Source organism: Lampris incognitus, chromosome 7 (assembly GCF_029633865.1).
Source record: "Lampris incognitus isolate fLamInc1 chromosome 7, fLamInc1.hap2, whole genome shotgun sequence".
Lineage (NCBI taxonomy): Eukaryota > Metazoa > Chordata > Actinopteri > Lampriformes > Lampridae > Lampris > Lampris incognitus.
In genome coordinates this window covers 47,143,923-47,161,786 of record NC_079217.1, presented here as the reverse complement: position 1 = coordinate 47,161,786, position 17,864 = coordinate 47,143,923, and the positions used below count along the sequence as shown (strand labels likewise).

The 17,864-nt window shown below is 45.2% G+C and overlaps 1 protein-coding gene across 5 annotated transcripts in view; it reads right to left on the bottom strand.

Annotated features, from left to right (window-relative positions):
- The window catches only part of dscamb (Down syndrome cell adhesion molecule b), a 270,710-nt gene that overhangs the window by 102,908 nt on the left and 149,938 nt on the right, over positions 1-17,864 (bottom strand). For all 5 annotated transcript variants that reach the window (XM_056283107.1, XM_056283106.1, XM_056283111.1 and 2 more), the window contains 4 exons: positions 17,432-17,710; positions 14,480-14,755; positions 6,895-7,191; positions 4,380-4,652 (listed from right to left, as the gene is read on the bottom strand). In XM_056283107.1, the coding sequence (XP_056139082.1) occupies positions 4,380-4,652; positions 6,895-7,191; positions 14,480-14,755; positions 17,432-17,710 (1,125 nt within the window). The remainder of the gene's footprint in view (positions 1-4,379; positions 4,653-6,894; positions 7,192-14,479; positions 14,756-17,431; positions 17,711-17,864) is intronic.

The window sequence follows — 17,864 nt, the reverse complement described above, 5'->3', positions numbered from 1 at the left end:
TGACTGCAGGATAACAGAATGGGGAAAAATTAAAGAAAACTTTTAACGGACAAGTATTGTCTGATAGGATGTGTAAAAATTATGTGTGAAAAACGTGGTGATGACACCTATAAACAACTTTCAATGTGGGAAAAGAAATTTGGATCCTGAAGATGGTAGTTTTAGTGTAAATCAGCTACAAAAACTGAGGATGAGATGGAAAAATATGAAAGCAAAAAAGGGAAAGGTAAGGTAGTCTGGAAAACATCTATGATGTGGAAAATGGAGGCAGAGAAAAGAAATGGACAAAAGTATAGCGAAAAGAGATACGGGGGGGCAGTTAATCACTATCCTCAGCTTTCACAGAAAGACCTGGAACTCCTTCCCATCTCAGCCACTCATCAGAGATCTGCAGACCAGCAGCAACATGCCACAGACTAACAGCAGCCTGCCCGTCTATATCAAGAGGCCCAAGAACAGCTGGCTGCAGTAATAGAGCTCATTGCACAGAGCCCAGCGACCGCCCCACATCCATAACAGGTGGGTATAGCCGAGGATACATCCTCCATCCTACATGGAAAGCCAAGCCCGGGGTCTGAAAAATTCAGCCCCATTGCCTGAAGAATGAGATCGCAAAGCATCTACGCCCTCCTAATGATTAAAGTGCCTAATCCAAGAGCAGACAGAAATACCACGATGTATGTCTGCAGGGCCTGGACACCAGATGAACTGAAATCAGTGGACAGTGACCTTATAATTCTTATAATTCTATTATAATTCTGTTATCCTCTTTCAGGAATCAGGAACACACTGTAATTTCACCTCATGTACTTGCGCACATGAAGTGAAACGAAATGCGATTTCTCCCAGCCCACAGCAGTGCAACATACAGACCAAATCACATTCAAGAACTACAAGAACACACATATTCAAACTAACATACACTGCTCAAAAAAATAAAGGGAACACATAAGCAATGCAATGTAGCTCCAAGTCAATCACACTTTTGAGATATCAACCTGTCCAGTTAGGGAGCAACACTGATTTGTGAATCAATTTCACCTGTTGGTAAATTGTCTAATTTCCACCAGGTGGAAATTAAGACAATTTGCAAGACAACCCCTATAACAGGAATGGATTTGCAGGTGGTGGCCACAGACCATTTGCCTGTCCTCATCTTTTCTGGCCGATCTTTGGTTAGTTTTTCATTTTGCTAGTGCCCTCACCACTAGAGGTGGCATGAGGCGGTATCTGCAACCTACAGAAGTTGCTCAGGTAGTGCAGCTCATCCAGGATGGCACATCAATGCGTGCTGGGGCAAGAAGATTTGATGTGTCTCCCAGCACAGTGTCCAGAGCATGGAGGAGGTACCAGGAGACAGGCCAGTACACCAGGAGACGTGGAGGGGGCCGCAGGAGGACAACAACCATGCAGCAGGACCGCTATCTGGTCCTTTGTGCAAGGAGGAACGGGAGGAGCACTGCCGGAGCCCTACAAAACGACCTTCAACAGGCCACTAATGTGCAGGTTTCTGCTCAAACAGTGAGAAACAGAATGCATGAGGGTGGTATGAGGGCCCGACGTCCACAATTGGGGCCTGTGCTCACAGCCCAACACCGTGCAGCCCGATTGACCTTTGCCAGAGAACATCTTGGTTGGCAGATTCGCCATTGGCGCCCTGTGCTCTTCACAGATGAGAGCAGGTTCACACTGAACACACGTGACAGACGTGAGAGAGTCTGGAGACGCTGTGGAGAACGTTCTGCTGCCTGCAACATCCTCCAGCATGACCGGTTTGGCGGTGGGTCAGTGATGGTCTGGGGAGGCATATCCTTGGAGGGCCGCACAGACCTCTACGTGCTAGCCAGAGGTACCATGACTGCCATTAGGTACCGGGATGAGATCCTCAGACCCATTGTCAGACCATATGCTGGTGCAGTGGGCCCTGGGTTCCTGCCCATGCATGACAATGCTCGTCCTCATGTGGCCAGAGTGTGTCAGCAGTTCCTGTATGTCGAGGGCATTGATGCTATGGACTGGCCTGCACGTTCCCCAGACCTGAATCCAATCGAGCACCTCTGGGACATCATGTCTCGTACCATCCGCCAACGCGATGTCGCACCACAGACTGTCCAGGAGTTGACCGATGCCCTGATCCAGGTCTGGGAGGAGATCCCTCAGGAGACCATCCGTCGTCTCATCAGGAGCATGCCCAGACGTTGTAGGGAGTGCATACAGGCACGTGGAGGCCACACACACTACTGAGCCTCATTTTGAATCGTCTTGAAGAATTTCCACAGAAGTTGGATCAGCCTATGTTCTCATTTTCCACTTTGATTTTGAGTATGATTCTGAATCCAGACCTTAATGGGCTAATGATTTTGATTTCCATTGATCATTCTTAGGTTATTTTGCTCTAAACACATTCCTCTGTCTAATACATAAAGATTTTCAGCTGAAATATTCATTCATCGAGGTCTATATTGTGTTTTTAGGTGTTCCCTTTATTTTTTTGAGCAGTGTATATCCAAACCAAGAAAAAAAAATCACTGTCCAAGGGAACAAACACCAGCCAGGATGACTGTCGGAACCGATGGTCTGCATGGGCTAGCAGTTAGCCTAGCCTGCCCCGATTACACGTCCTGTCAGACCGCCAGCTGTAGTTCCTCCTTTGGCACAGCTCCGGGCAGGGGCCGTGGTCCCTGTGGCAACTGGACGAAGCAGACCTAGCCCTCCCAGCTGATCCCGCACCAGCTTTACCAGCCAGACATCCCTGACACACCTCACTGCACTCCACATGATGACATCAAAAACACCAGTCAATGCCAGGTGAGGCCGCCGCCAGACCGCCTTCGATGTTATCGTAACTGCCGGTCTGCATGGGCTAGCAGTTAGCTTAGCCTACCCTGCTTCCGCGTCCTGTCAGAGTGCCCTCAGTGTTACCTCCTCGGGTGCAACTCTGGTTGGGCAAGGATGCGGTCTCTGGGCCCACAGCGCAGCAGACCAAGCTCTTGCAGCCGATCCAGCACCAGCTCTCCCAGCAAACAAACGAAGACAAAAATTTAGATGCAGACGTGGACAAAGACACTGCATCAACAGTACAGGGTGAGGCCGCCGCAAATGTGAATTCGCACCACCATCTTCCCACACCGGTAGAGGGTGAGGCCGCTGCAAACGTGAATTCGCGCCGCCATCTTCCCACATCAAACTGTTGTAATCTGTAAATTGTGTACACAAAAGATCCATTGCACGGCTGTTCATCTTGGGAGAGAGATCCCTCCTTTGTTGCTCTTCCTGAGGTTTCTTCCTATTTTTTCTCCCTGTTAAATTTTTTTTTTAAATTGTTTTTTTTAGGAAGTTGTTCCTTATCCGATGCAAGGGTGTAAGGACAGGATGTTGTACTGCTGTAAAGCCCATTTAGGCAAATGTGTAATTCATGATAAGGGACTATAAAAATAAAATTGACTTGACTTGATCTGTCAAACATATCCACACAGGGAGGGGCAGCAGTCATTCATGTGTTGCTTCAGATTGTACACAAACACAGGCCGACTCTGAAAGAAATCAAATCTCTTCTGACGCACAGCATGAAACCAAAATGGGGCAGAGTGCAAATCTACAGCAACAACAACAACAATAAAAAACCCTGTGTTCTTGTCATCCCACCGATCATCCAAAGGAGGGAGTTATTGTAAGCAGTTTCTGATAATCAATAAAGATTGCCTTTACAGGTGGAGAACATGAATTCACTCCACTTGCAGATGGACTCTGTCTAGGACACATTGGCATGCAAATTCCCTGTGTTGTATGCCAAGCCTGCAGACAGCACGTTTTTAAAAAAAAAAAATTTTTTAAATAAATTTATTTCCGATTTTTCCCTTTTTCCTCCCAATTTAGTGGCCAATCAATCCCTATTTTAGTTCAAACACCCACCTTCGTACTGCATGCGTTCGCCAACCGCATCTGTCCGGCTGGCAGTCTCGAAGGAGACGCCTCGCCACTTTCGTGACAAGGCGAATCCAGGCCGAACCACTGCTTTTTCCAACACACACAGAGACGCATTCATGTGATGAACACAAGCCGACTCCGCCCCTCTCCCGAAGACAGCCTTGCCAATTATTGCTGCTTCATCGCGTCTGGCCATAGCCGGATCTGATGAGACCAGGGCGTGAACCCCGGTCCCCAGTGGGCAACTGCATCGACACAAAGCCAATGCTTAGACCGTTACACCACTGCGGACCCGACAGCACGGGTTAAAAAAAATAAGGATTTAAATATTGAGCCTTCTGTTTCTTAGACTAAATGCATTAATTATGACAGTAGAATTTAGCATTTGACTGACTTTTAATTCCATACATCAGTTTTCTACCTCACCAAACATAAAGAAATACTTAAATTACCTCTGACTTGAACATGGACACTCTGGATGTCCATCTTGTTGGGCTGGACCATCACCTTGCAGTTATATTCTCCAGCATCAATCTGCTGCACATTGGACAGCTTAAGTGTCCCGTTGTTCTCAAAAGCTCGCTGCCTATGGTTGAAGGGGAGCAGTGCCGAGTTCTTGTACCACTTTATGGAGTAGTAAGGGTAGCCAATCACACGGCAATGTACAAAAGCATCCCGTCCAGCAATTGCTGTGATGTTTTTCATTGGTCGAATGCTGGCCCGACCTGAAATATGACAGACAGGGAGAAAGGGCTCTCTTTCATCACATTTCATGTGGACTTTTAACATTAACTCATCAGAGCAGCAATATTTTGCTTGTTTCTTGTTTTGTAGTTAAGACATTCTATTCCATTGATAAAAATAAAACAACTTCTTCTAAAACACTGATCTGAGGAGATTTCCATGAGCATGTCTTGCTAAGCTATGGGATGTTAGCAGTAAAACATTTGATATGCAAATAAAAAAGGTAGTGTTTTGCCCCACTTGATGGTCTACACAGACCTCGTACATATGTGCCATAAAACAATAAACAAAGGAGCTGCTGTTTTACACTTCTGGTGTTTATTTTACTACAGCACCTTGGGTTTACCTCTGGGTAGAGGGCTGTGAAATATAACTACAAATAGCGCTGACCATATGCTGAGACAGAGTATTGAAAATCACACCTTTGTAGATTGGCCTTTATTATCAATACTTAAAACCTAGCTCTTAGTACTACATTACAGGCAGAAATACTTTACAACTTACTTGGGCTACATTTTAATTATCTAAGAGCATGGTCTAAAGTGCATGGCGCAAGTGCACAGGGTGTGTCCAAATCCACTTAGGTGGATAATTACCTTTAATGTAATTATCATGATAATTAATAAGGTGGATAATCTGAGCGCCAAGTAAAATGTATGGTTCAAGGGGGTTGTACTTAGCCTCTTAATTAATCATAGGTGTGTTTGGACGTAACATGAAATAAACCAATCAGAGTGTCATCTCCCACTCCCTTTAAAGGCAAGGTGCGCTTGCACTTTGGTGGAATGCTATTATAATGGCGCATTTGCCAAGTAGTAGGAAAGAACGCTCCTCTGTAGAGGAAGCGCATATGCTTGTGCACGAAGTGAAAGCATGCATGAGCACAATGGTTAGTCTGACTTTGACGTGTTTTTTTTTTTATATACTGTGTGTTGTGTGCACCCGCCTGTGTAGGCATATATTACTATCTTAATAATGTGCCCTTTAACATAACAGTAAAATACTGCACCATCGATTTAAGACCAGGTTTTTGTTGGTCAATCACGCAATCACTTTCCACTGCCTCAAGATAGCAATGTGCCAGCAACGCACTGACCACACCTCATTTTAAGACCAACATGCCCATGGGCGCTCAGATGGACACAAGTACATTTGCTCCTCAAACAACATAGGTGCTGGATGACAAACTGACAATGGCGTCAATCTGAAACGAGCAAAGACACTTGCATTGTGCTTGCCGCCGCTTTTTGCCGGGTGTAAAATAGAGCCCCTTGTCTCCTTAAATCAGTGTTTCCCAACCCAGTCCTCAAGGACCCCCTATCCTGCAGATTTTCTTTGCAACCCTGAATAGGTACCCATTTGTAGTTATTCAACCAATCAGCAATGAATTATGTCAGATTTTGCACACCTTGCATAATTAAGTGCTGTGAGATGACTGGTTGAGTAAGTACAAGCAAGGCTACCTATGCAGGGTTACAATGAAAATCTGCAGGATAGGGGGTCCTTGAGGACTGGGTTGGGAAACACTGCCTTAAATAGAAAGAGAGTGCTTACATCTAACAGTAAAAGGCTGAGAGACCTGCTCCAATAAACCTACAGCCAAACATGGATAGACATGTACACTCACACATGCACTCTCCTGGTAGCACACAAGCATGGCAAACATAAATTTGCTGATGCATACATGACAGATATATTTTTGCTACTGGCTAATCAAAAAGCAGCACATTTCAGAACGGATTTGCAGATACTTGCATGTGCAGCTAACAAGGACATTTGGTTTAACCTGAAAATATATCCTGCAGAAATAACAGTCACTGGAGGGGGCAATAGGTCAAAATAACAGATACAAGAGGAAAAAAGAAAGGAAGAAAATCCCTTTAAAGTTGGAACAGATACATATTAAAGTTAAAAAAAATACCTTGTGAAGCACAACAGAATAAAAAAAAACAAGTGCAGTTTTTATGGAAAGAAAATTCAAAATTAATATGCAAGATTTTCTATTTAGCATGTTAATTTTAGAGAGATGAGAGATAGTCAGAGGGCTACAGAGAAAAAAGAAGGGCAGGGGAGAAGTCTAAGCCCACCAAGACATGCACCTAATCTTGTATCCAAAAAAAAAAACCAGGCCATGATCTGCAACGCTACACCAGCCAGTCAGACAGAGAGACAGACAGACAGGTACACATTTTGTTGTTTTGGAGAAGTTGATTTGACAAGCACCTCTTACGTTTATTCGAGCCTGGTGGTACACCACCCCAGCCGAGTTGCCGCACATGCAACGATAAACTCCGCCATCTTGCACCTGGGTGTGCGTGACGTTCAGCTGGCTGACCACGTGGCCCTCGTGGGTCTCATAGTGGCCCAGGTGGTGATGGCTGTCTTTCGTGATGGGGTCGTCATCGAGTGACCACGTGCAGCTAGGAGGAGGCGTGCCCTTGACATGGCAAATCAGAAAGACGGGCTCGTTTGGGTTTACCACTTTCTCATTGAAGGAGGACAGGATCTTTGGCGTGCCGTCTGTGGGGGAAACGGATACGTAAAGGAAATAAGTAAATGGGTGAAAACTGTATACTTGAAAAGCTGTTTATTGTCTCATTTATTATTAGTGGCGGTTAGGTGTCTTTTTTGGGGGGATTTTTTCCCACGTTTTCCAATTGTACTTGGCCAATTACCTTATTTTCCGAGCCGTCCCGGTCGCTGCTCCACCCCCTCTGCCAATCCGGGGAGGGCTGCAGACTACCACATGCCTCCTCCGATACATGTGGAGTCGCCAGCTGCTTCTTTTCACCTGACAGTGAGGAGTTTCACCAGGGGGATGTAGCACGTGGGAGGATCATGCTATTTCCCCCAGTTTCCCCTCCTCCCCAAACAGGCACCCCGACCGACCAGAGGTGCTAGTGCAGCGACCAGGACACATACCCACATCCGGCTTCCCACCTGCAGACACGGCCAATTGTGTCTTTAGGGACGTCTGACCAAGCCGGAGGTAACATGGGGATTCACACCGGAGATACCCATGTTGGTTGGCAATGGAATAGACTGCTACACCACCTGGACGCCCCGTGGTAAGGTGTCCTAATGGTGAGGAAGACGTTGTTGTAACTGGGGGTCAGAGGCTCGATCTCTTATGATTTGAATCAGTCCCTGCTATATTGTCCTTGAGCAAGACACCAAACCCCAATCTGGGGGTTGGGGTGTGAGTGGGTCCTAACTCCCCTTGTACTCTGATCTCACTGTTAATATGGATATAAAATGCAGTCCTATGTGTCACTTGAGAATATGGGAGATTAAAAAGCTCCTGGTAATATGGCATATGGGCCCTTGCATAAGTAATGCAGCTTGTAAGAATAAAACAGAATACATTATTTGTACCGTCAGTTACTTAGATGCATTGGTGCTTGCAGAATTAAGACTCATTTCATTTTTTAATGTATTGTGAAGTTACATTCTGGGCTATTTCCATGCAATTTCCATGTCTACCTGCTGCTTCCTGATGACCTGTGCCTGCTCCATCTGATTATCTATTATCAATATCTTCTTTTTACAGCTCCCTGGCCTGAGGAGACAGTTGCGTGAGCAACACCATCAGGGCAAGCTATTCCACCAAGCTGCTGTGTGTGTGTGTGTGTGTGTGTGTGTGTGTGTGTGTGTGTGTGTGTGTGTGTGTGTGTGTGTGTGTGTGTGTGTGTGTGTGTGAAATCATGGATGATCCGAATATTGGAAGCCTACAGCACTGACGCACAACAGACTTTCACAAACACACAAGTCCTGTATCGATTCTCAAGGCACTAATATGTTCCTGCTAAATCACTGCTTGTAAATAGACAACGAGCTGCCATTGTGTAGCTTTTAGCTTTGAGTCCACATGTATGTATGTGTATGTATGTGCAGATGGACAGACAGACAGACAGACAGACAGACAGACAGACAGACACACACACAGACACACACACACACACACACACACACACACACACAAAAACGTGTTATATGTATGTATGTATGAATATGTATGTATAAGTAAGTATATATATATATATATATATATATATATATATATATCAAGATGTATGTAGTGTCGTGTATTTGCCACCTTCCTGATTGCCTCTATTTTTGCATATTGTCAGATTGAATGGTTTCAGATCTTCATACAAAATGTAATATAAGACAAGGAACAGTGAGAACCCGCATAAACAAAAAATACAGTTTTTAAATGATCATTTAATTTGTTGAAGGAAAAAAGTTATCCAACTCCCACAGCAACCATGCGAAAAAGTAACTGCCCCCCTGAACTTAATAACTTGTGCCACCTTTAACAGCAACAACTGAAATCAAACACTTCCTATAATAACATATCAATCTTTCACATCACTGTGGAGGAATTTAGGCCCACTCTTCTTTGCAAAATTGCTGTAAATCGATGACATTAGAGGGTTTTCGAGCATGAACTCCTTGTTTAAGGTCCTACCACAGCATCTCAATGGGGTTCAACTCAAGACTTTGACTAAGCCAATCCAAAACCTGAACTGAACTTATTCTTGTGTTTTGGATCACTGTCCTGCTGCATAACCCAATTCCGCTTCCGCTTCAGATGACAGACTGATGACCGGACATTCTCCAGAATTTTCTGGTAAAGAGCAGACTTCATGGTTCCTTCAATGATGGAATCCTTAACCCAGCCAATAAGGATGCACAAGCCAGTGCATTCTTAGGGCTGGTCCCAAGCCCAGATAAATGGGGAGGGTTGCATCAGGAAGAGCATTTTTTGCCACCTCAAATATGCCTATCATAAATCAGATTTCCGACCAACTTTGGATAGGCGGCTTGGATAATGGATGGATGGATGGAATGGATAAATCAGATTGCCATACCAGATCGGTTGAGGCCTGAGTTACCTAAAACCACCACGGTACTGTTGGCCAGGTGGGTGCCGGTGGATACTATGCTACTGTTGGGCAAAGGAAAATGAGAGGGGGAAGGTATGTCCAGAGGAACGGGGAGAGGAGGAAGGGTAGGAGTGTGGAGGTAAGTCAGAAATTTGAATGTTGGCACTATGACTGACAAAGTGATAGAGCTGGCTGAAATGATGGAGAGAAGGAAGGTAGGAGTACTGTGTGTGCAAGAGACCAGGTGGAAGGGGAGTAAGGCCAGAAGCATCAGAGGTGGGTTCAGACTCTTCTACCATGGTGCGGACAGGAGGAGAAATGGTGTAGGGGTAATAATGAAGGAAGAGTATGCAAAAGTGTGTAGGAGATGAAGACAGTGTCGGACAGAGTGATGAGTTATGAAGCTGGAAATCAAAGGTGTGATGATAAATGTTATCAGCGCATATGCCCTGCAAGTTGGGTGTGAGATGGAAGAGAAAGAAGAATTCTGGAGTGAGTTGGATGAAGTGGTAGAGAGTGTTCCCAAGGAAGACAGAGTGTTGATGGGAGTGGACATCACTGGGCATGTTGGTGAATGGAACAAAGGTAACGAGGAGGGGAAGGGTAGGTAAGGTGTCAAGGAGAGGAATGTGGAAGGACAGTTGGTGGTGGATTTTGCAATAAGGATGGAAATTGCTGTGGTGAAAACATATTTCAAGAAGTGAGAGGAGCACAAACTGATGTATTAAGAATGGAGGAAGGTGCACACAGGCAGAATATATCTTATGCAGGAGCTGCGATCTGAAAGGGATTGGAGACTGCAAGGTGGTGACAGGGGAGAATGTAACTAGGCAGCATTGGGTGGTGGTTTGTAAAATAACTTTGGAGATCAAGAAGAGGAAGAGAATGGAGGCAGAGCCAAAGATCAAGTGGTGGAACTTGAAGAAAGAAGACTGTTGTGTGGCATTCAGTCAGTAGTTAAGACAGGCACTGCATGGTAGTGTAGAGTTGCCAAATGGCTGGGACACTACTGCAGATATAGTGAGGGGGACAGCTAGGAAGGTACGTGGTGTGTCATCTGAACAGAGAAAAGAAGACAAGGAAATTGGTGGTGCAATGAGGAAGTACGAGAAACTATACACAGGAAGAGGTTGGCAAAGAATTAGTGGGATAGAGAGATTAAGAAAGTAGACTGGAATACAGAGAGATGCAGTGTGCAGCGAAGAGAGAGGTGGCGAAGGCAACGGAAAAGGTGTATGGTGAGATGTTTGACAAACTGGACACTAAGGAAGGAGAAAAGGACTTGTACCAATTAGCTAGACAGAAGGACCGAGCTGAGAAGGATGTGCAGAAGCTTAGGGTGATCACGGATAGAGATGGAAATGTGTTGACAAGCGAGGGGAGTGTGTTGAAAAGGGTAAGAGTACTTTGAACGGCTGATGAATGAAGATTGGATGATGTGGGGATAGGGAATCAGGAAGTACAGTGGATTGGCAAGGATGAAGTGAGGGCAGCTATGAAGAGGATGAAGAGTGGAAAGGCGGTTGGCCCAGATGACATACCTGTGGAGGCATGGAAATGTTTAGGAGAGATGGCAGTGGAGTTTTTAACTAGATTGTTTAACACAATCTTGGGAATTGAGAGGATGCCTGAGTAGTGGACAAGAAGTGCACTGGTACCGATTTTCGAGAATCAGGGTGATGTGCAGAGCTGTAGTAACTACAGAGGTATAAAGTTGATCAGCCACAGCATATGGGAAAGAGCAGTGGAGGCTTGGATAAGAGGACTGGTGATGATTAGTGAGCAACAGTATGGTTTCATGCCATGATAGAGCACTACAGATGAGATGTTTTCTTTGAGAATTTTGATGGACAAGTATTGAGAAGCTCAGAAGGAGTTATATTGTGTCTTTGTGGATTTAGAGAAAGTATATGACAGGGGTGCCGAGAGAGGAGATGTGGTATTGTATGAGGAAGTCGGCAGGGAAGTATGTAGGAGTCGTGCAGGACATGTATGAGGGTAGTGTGAACCTGGTGAGGTGTGCGGTTGGGATGACAGATGGGTTAAAGGTGGAGGTGGGATTACATAAAGGATCGGCTCTGAGCCATTTCTTGTTTGCAATGGTGATAGACACGTTGACGGAGGAGATCAGACAGGAGTCTCCATGGACTATGATGTTCATGGATGACATTGTGATCTGTAGCGAGAGTAGGGAGCAGGTTGAGGAGAACCTGGAGAGGTGGAGGTATGCACTGGAGAGAAGAGGAATGAAAGTCAGTAGCAGCAAGACGGAATACATATGCATGAATGAGAGGGAGGACAGTGGAATGGTGAGGATGCAAGGAGTAGAGGTGATGAAGGTGGATGTGTTTAAATACAGGGGGTCAACTGTTCAAAGTAACAGGGAGTGTGGAAGAGAGGTGAAGAAGAGAGCGCAGGCATGACCAAGCTTCACATCAAAGTGCGCCCCCCACAGCGTCTCAAGAAACCCATAAAAAAGCAACTGAAATTTGCTAAATTGAAGTCAGCCCCAGCACGGAGTGAATTCCGTCACTCTGTAGGAATGGTGGCACTAAAGTTTGAGGCCATTCTGAGTTCTGACAATTCCATGGATCAGACCTACCTAATATCATTGCTACATCAAGCTGCAATCGACTCTATAGGCCACAGAGCCAGAAAACATCAGGCCTGGTTCGACGAGAACTACTAACACCATCACATCCCTGCTGGAAACCATGCGTAGGGCACACAGGGCTACTCTCAACTGCTGTGCATCCACCATCTTTCGGCAGCAGTGGCAAACAGCATGTAAGGAGGTACAAACAACCCTGCACACTGCAAAATACATGGTGGATGAAAAAAAGCTCACGAGATTCAATCATATGTTGACAGAAATGATATGCACAACCTGTACAATTCTATGAAGACTATATATGACCATAGGAACTGTTCTATCACACCCTTAAAATCAGTGGACAGATTAATAACCATGAAAGACCAAAAGCAGATCCTGGCAAGGTGGGCTGAACATTTTGAAGCCCTAATTAACCAGCACTCACCAACTAACCAATCCATCCTGGAAGATCTGCCAATTCGTCCACCCATCCCAGACCTTGACCACTCATCAACTTTTCAAGAAGTACTTGCAGCCATCAACTCCCTCAAGAACAGTAAGTCCCCTGGTAGTGATGGTATCTCTACAAAACTCCTAAAACAAGGAGGATACTTGTGCACCAGAATGATCTATCAGTACATCCTGCAGGTCTGGGACCAGGTCTGGGTGACAGGTCCATCTGCGGCAACAGTTGTGGCATATCCCTACTAGCTGTCCTACCAAAGGTCATGTTATGCAGGATGGTGATGCACTTGACAGAACATCTGCCTCCAGAGTCACAGTGTGGTTTTAGGAAGAACAGGAGTACTGTGGACATTATTTTTACAGTAAGACAGCGACAAGAAAAGTGCCGCGAATAACATCAGGACCTTTTCATGGCTTTTGTTGACCTCTCCAAAGCTTCTGACACTGTGAATCGAGAGCTACTTTGGAAAATCCTGTGAAAGTTTGGCTGTCCAAGCAAATTTGTGAACATTCTATCACAGTGCCACCGTCCCATGATGGGACGGTGGCACGGGTGGCCATAGGAGGACAGGAATCGGCACCCTTTAATGTATGCACTGGAGTGAGGCAGGGGTGGGTGCTAGCACCGGTACTCTTCAACATTTTCCTCCTATGTGTCACAAAACTTTTTCATAAAGAACTGGAAGACAGTAGTGGGATCACAATAGACTTAAGGCTACATGGAAACCTCTTCAACATCCAAGGGTTCCAGGCAGCCACCAAGTTGTCGGCAGTACAGGTCCTTGAGCTGCAGTATGCTGATGACTACGCTCTTGTAGCTTACACATCAGAAGACCTTCAAGCCATCCTTGCCACAGTTGTGAATGCCTACAGCAGGCTGGGTCTATCAGTCAACACCACCAAGACTGAGGTGTTATGCCAAAGGAGGTCCAAACCCCCACCCACTATGCCTGTCTTCACTATAGAACACCAACCACTCTCAGTTGCTCCATCTTTCAAATACCTTCATATGAAACCTTTCAAATACCTTCCTTTCTGATGGCTGCAACACTGATCACAAAACTCATAATAGAATCAATCAAGCCTCTGTAGCCTTCTGCAAGCTCGGATGTAAGGTCTTCCAAAACAAACTCCTCCACACTAAAATTGCAATTTACAAAGCTGTCTGCATCACAACTCTCCCATACAGCTGTGAAGCCTGGGTCACATACAGCTGCCACCTAAGGTTGCTGGAGCAGTTCCACATACGGTGTCTGCAGTATATCATGGGGATCACATGGTATGACCATGTTCCTCATGCTGAGATTCTTGCTACGACAAACTGCCACGGTCACTGAATACCAACTGTGCTGGCTTGGGCATGTCATCAGGATGCCTCAAGAACACCTGCCACGTCAAATCCTGTATGGACAGCTTCATCTGGGCCGCCGGTCCGAAGGTGGTCAGAAGAAGCGATACAAAGACCAGCTAATAGCATCACTGAAGAAGTGTTGTATCAACCCCTTGAGACTGGAGCAAGCTGCCATCAACAGTTCTAACTGGCAGGAGATCTGCCACAGAGGTATAGCACAGATGGAAATGGGGAGGAGTGTGAAAAAACAACAGAAAAGACTAAGGAGGCACACAACATGCCTGCCCCCACTAACTCAGACTTCATATGCCCAACATGCAATAAAACTTATGGATCAAGAATTGGACTCTACAGTCAACAAAGAACACACCGTTAACGAGGAGGGATACCATCATCGGACTCGATGGATTACAAGCAAGCAAGCAAGCAAGCAAGCGTGTGTGTGTGTGTGTGTGTGTGTGTGTGTGTGTGTGTGTGTGTGTGTGTATCACATCCACTCTTTTGTCTTACCCTCAAGAATAACTTGTACAAAGTCCTGGGTGGACATTTTGCCCTTTCTGGCAAAACATTGGTAGGCTCCCCCGTCACTCTTGGCCATTCCCTCCATTACTAGGTTTTCTCGGTTGATTCCAGTGATGCGGACATTGTTACCAGGGTAGATGAGCTCTCCATTTCGATACCATGACAGCTCATAATCGTCTGAGCCACTCACACTACAGGACAGAGAAACCTTGCTACCCACACTGCCTTTTACCTTCCGAGGACTAACCACTGCCTTCAAGGGCTCTGTGGGGAAAAAAGTAAAACAAAGAACTAATGAATACACAACAGTTGGTAGCCCATTCCTTTTAATAGCTTTTAACAAGTAACAGTCTTTGGATGACGGGAAGACAGAGTATGAGAGATACAGGGCCAAGCCGACCCTTGGTCAACAAAGGCTCTGTAAAATCAAAAGGTTATTTGGTTGGACTCGTTAGGAGAGCGGAATTCAGCTCTCAGGTGGAAACAATGGGGTTAGCTGGGTATAAAGTGTTCATTTACACTGATGAGAATAATGTCAAACTCTATTAAAGGCTTACACAATGAATGTCTTCAATAGAGTGATTCAACTAAGTACTGTCGAAAAAAAAGTAGAATAATAACTATGGTTCAACCCAGTGGATCAACATTTCTAGCAGCACTGAAGCCAACAAGCATTTCAACCTGCAAAGGGGCGGGGGGGGGTTGCTAAAAGAGACAATTCTCCATACACTGCCATCATAATCTAAGGTTGTGAATTTTCATAATTACAATGTTTTTGGTGTTTATACAGCAGATACAATTAAGATAAACAATCATAGATTTTGTTGTAAAAAGCAAGCAGTCCTCTGTTGCCTAGAAATAACCTTGATTACCACAGAAATTTGAATCAGTTCATCTGGACACAACGTTTTGTCACTCATCTAAAAGTGACCTCTTCAGTCTCAACTGACTGCAGGTATCCCCACCCTTATAAACAATTAAGTGGCATAACGGCCGAAAACCATGACCATTGACTAGAGTTACAGTTCGGTAATTTGCATATGAAACCGATCGTGGTTTTCAGTCATTATGCCACTGTATTGTTTATAAGGGCGGGGATACCTGCAGTCAACTGAGACTGAAGAGGTCACCTAGGGCCCTGACACACCAGGCCTGAGTGTCGGCCAATGTCGGGCTGTTGGTGAGCGTCTGTGACCCTAGTTTTTGTGGTGTGTCCCACACCGTCGGCACTAGTCGGACCCCTGTTGGCAGAATCGGCAGAGCCCATCAGTGAGAGAGATCACTCTGATTCGCTGTTCAGCCTAGCGAATCAATGCAGAATGTACATGCCAGTTGGCCATCGGCTGTAGTCTTTGCGGTGTGTTCAAGTGCTACTTTTTGGCTCAGATGGCAGACAACGTGAGACGACGCAACAGTCGGCCTTCGTTGCCGCTAATTGGTTCAGCGTGTCTGGGCCCTTAGATGAGTGCTGAAATGTTTCTCTGTGATTTGCTTAACTGGATTATCGAGCAAGCATAAAGACACCATAAATTATCTTTTTTTAAAAAATCCATATAGACCATAATACCTCGCACGAAGGAATAGTGTTGAGTGAATTTCATGATAAAATTTCACATGTAGATCGGGGGGCATATTAATGTGCTTTATCTAACGTTACAGTATGCAATTTATTCCTGATTTTTCCCGTTTTCTCCCAATTTAGTGGCCAATCGATCCCTATTTTAATTCAAACACCTACCCTCGTACTGCATGCGTTTGCCAACTGCATCTCCCCGGCCGGCAGTCTCGAAGGAGACGCCTCCCCACTTTCGTGACAAGGCGACTCCGAGCCGAACCACTGCTTTTTCCGACACACACAGAGTCGCATTCATGTGACGAACACAAGCCGACTCCGCCTCCCTCCCGAAGACAGCGTGGCCAATTATTGCTGCTTCGTCGAGTCCGGCCATAGTCGGATCTGACGAGACCGCTACACCACCGCGGACCCCTCTGAAATTTTTTTTTTATCATTGATCAGCATCTTGTAAACAGTGCCAGAAGTGGGCGCTGGTGGCTTTGAATAGACGGTGCAGCACTTTCTGATCAGTGTTAGCGTTACCATCAGCAATGTTAGCATCTAGCATTAAACTATCTTCATCTGCAGCTCAAACAAGTTGAATGGAAAAATGAATAAAATATAATCTGAGTAGTTATTTCTCAAAGGTGTACGTACAACATAAAAACATGAGCAACTGGTAATCTGATTGCTCGAGGAATTCAAACATAGGTACATGCTACATAGGTACTATGAGTCACATGGTGGAGCTCAACCATTAAGGCTGAAATAAAATCTCGGTATTATGCTTCTAATCCTGCTTTTACTCCTGCTAATGCTTCTATGAGTAGACTGATCACCAACTTGGATTTAGTCAAAACGTCAGCTTCAGCGCAAGCCAATAGAAACCAACTGGGTCACTGCTTCTAGGTTTTTTTTATGTGATTTCTATGATTCAACCACGCCGCGAAGTCATGGACTGGATAACATTAACCGTGAGTTTGAAAAAATCTGTGGTCATGTGTGAGTATTGCACTGCAAGATGAACACAATTGGCAGGGAATAATTGGCAGGGAAATTGTTGTCTTTTTCCATCCTTGCATTCAAAAAAGTAATACTAGTACCTCATTTTATATTTAATCATTGCTTAAATTTTAGATCCGATACTTTTTTATTATTAAATGTGCAACTCGCATATCCTACTCAAAGACTCATTGGCGACAGGATACGGCTAAAATTTAGAAAAGTTCTGAGTCTATTGATTGCGTGTCGTTTTTTAATTTGAAATATTCTGTGTTTTCAACACCAGCTCACATCAGTACTTTTTGGAAAGGTTACTGACATTTTCTTTTGACATATAATCATTCAACAAATCCTTTCGAAGCTTCTCAAGACATAAAACTCACGTCTGATGAGCAGCCGCCCCATGACTTCAGCATTGCCATAGCTGTTCCACACCTCACAAACATATGTCCCTGAGTCGCTGGGCTGGGAGCTCTCGATCAGCAACCCTGTAATGGTCTGGTGAAAGCGGCTGTCTGGCTCCAGCGGGCTGTTGTCTTTCAGCCAGCGGTACTTGGGTAAAGGATAGCCTGACGCTTTGCAGGGCAGCCCCACCTGATGATTGATCATCACCTCACGCTGGTCAAAGCCATCCAGAATGCCTGGCTCGGCATTGGTGGGGTCTGGGGAGGGAAAGGGAGAATCTGGCAGTAATCAGAATCAGAGGTGAGAATGCCCTGGGACTCCGCAGCACAATACAACAGTGAGCCTTGACTCAAAGTAAATAAGTAAATAAAATAAAATTAGGTTGGGATAGAGAAATGGGTGTGTTTTTTT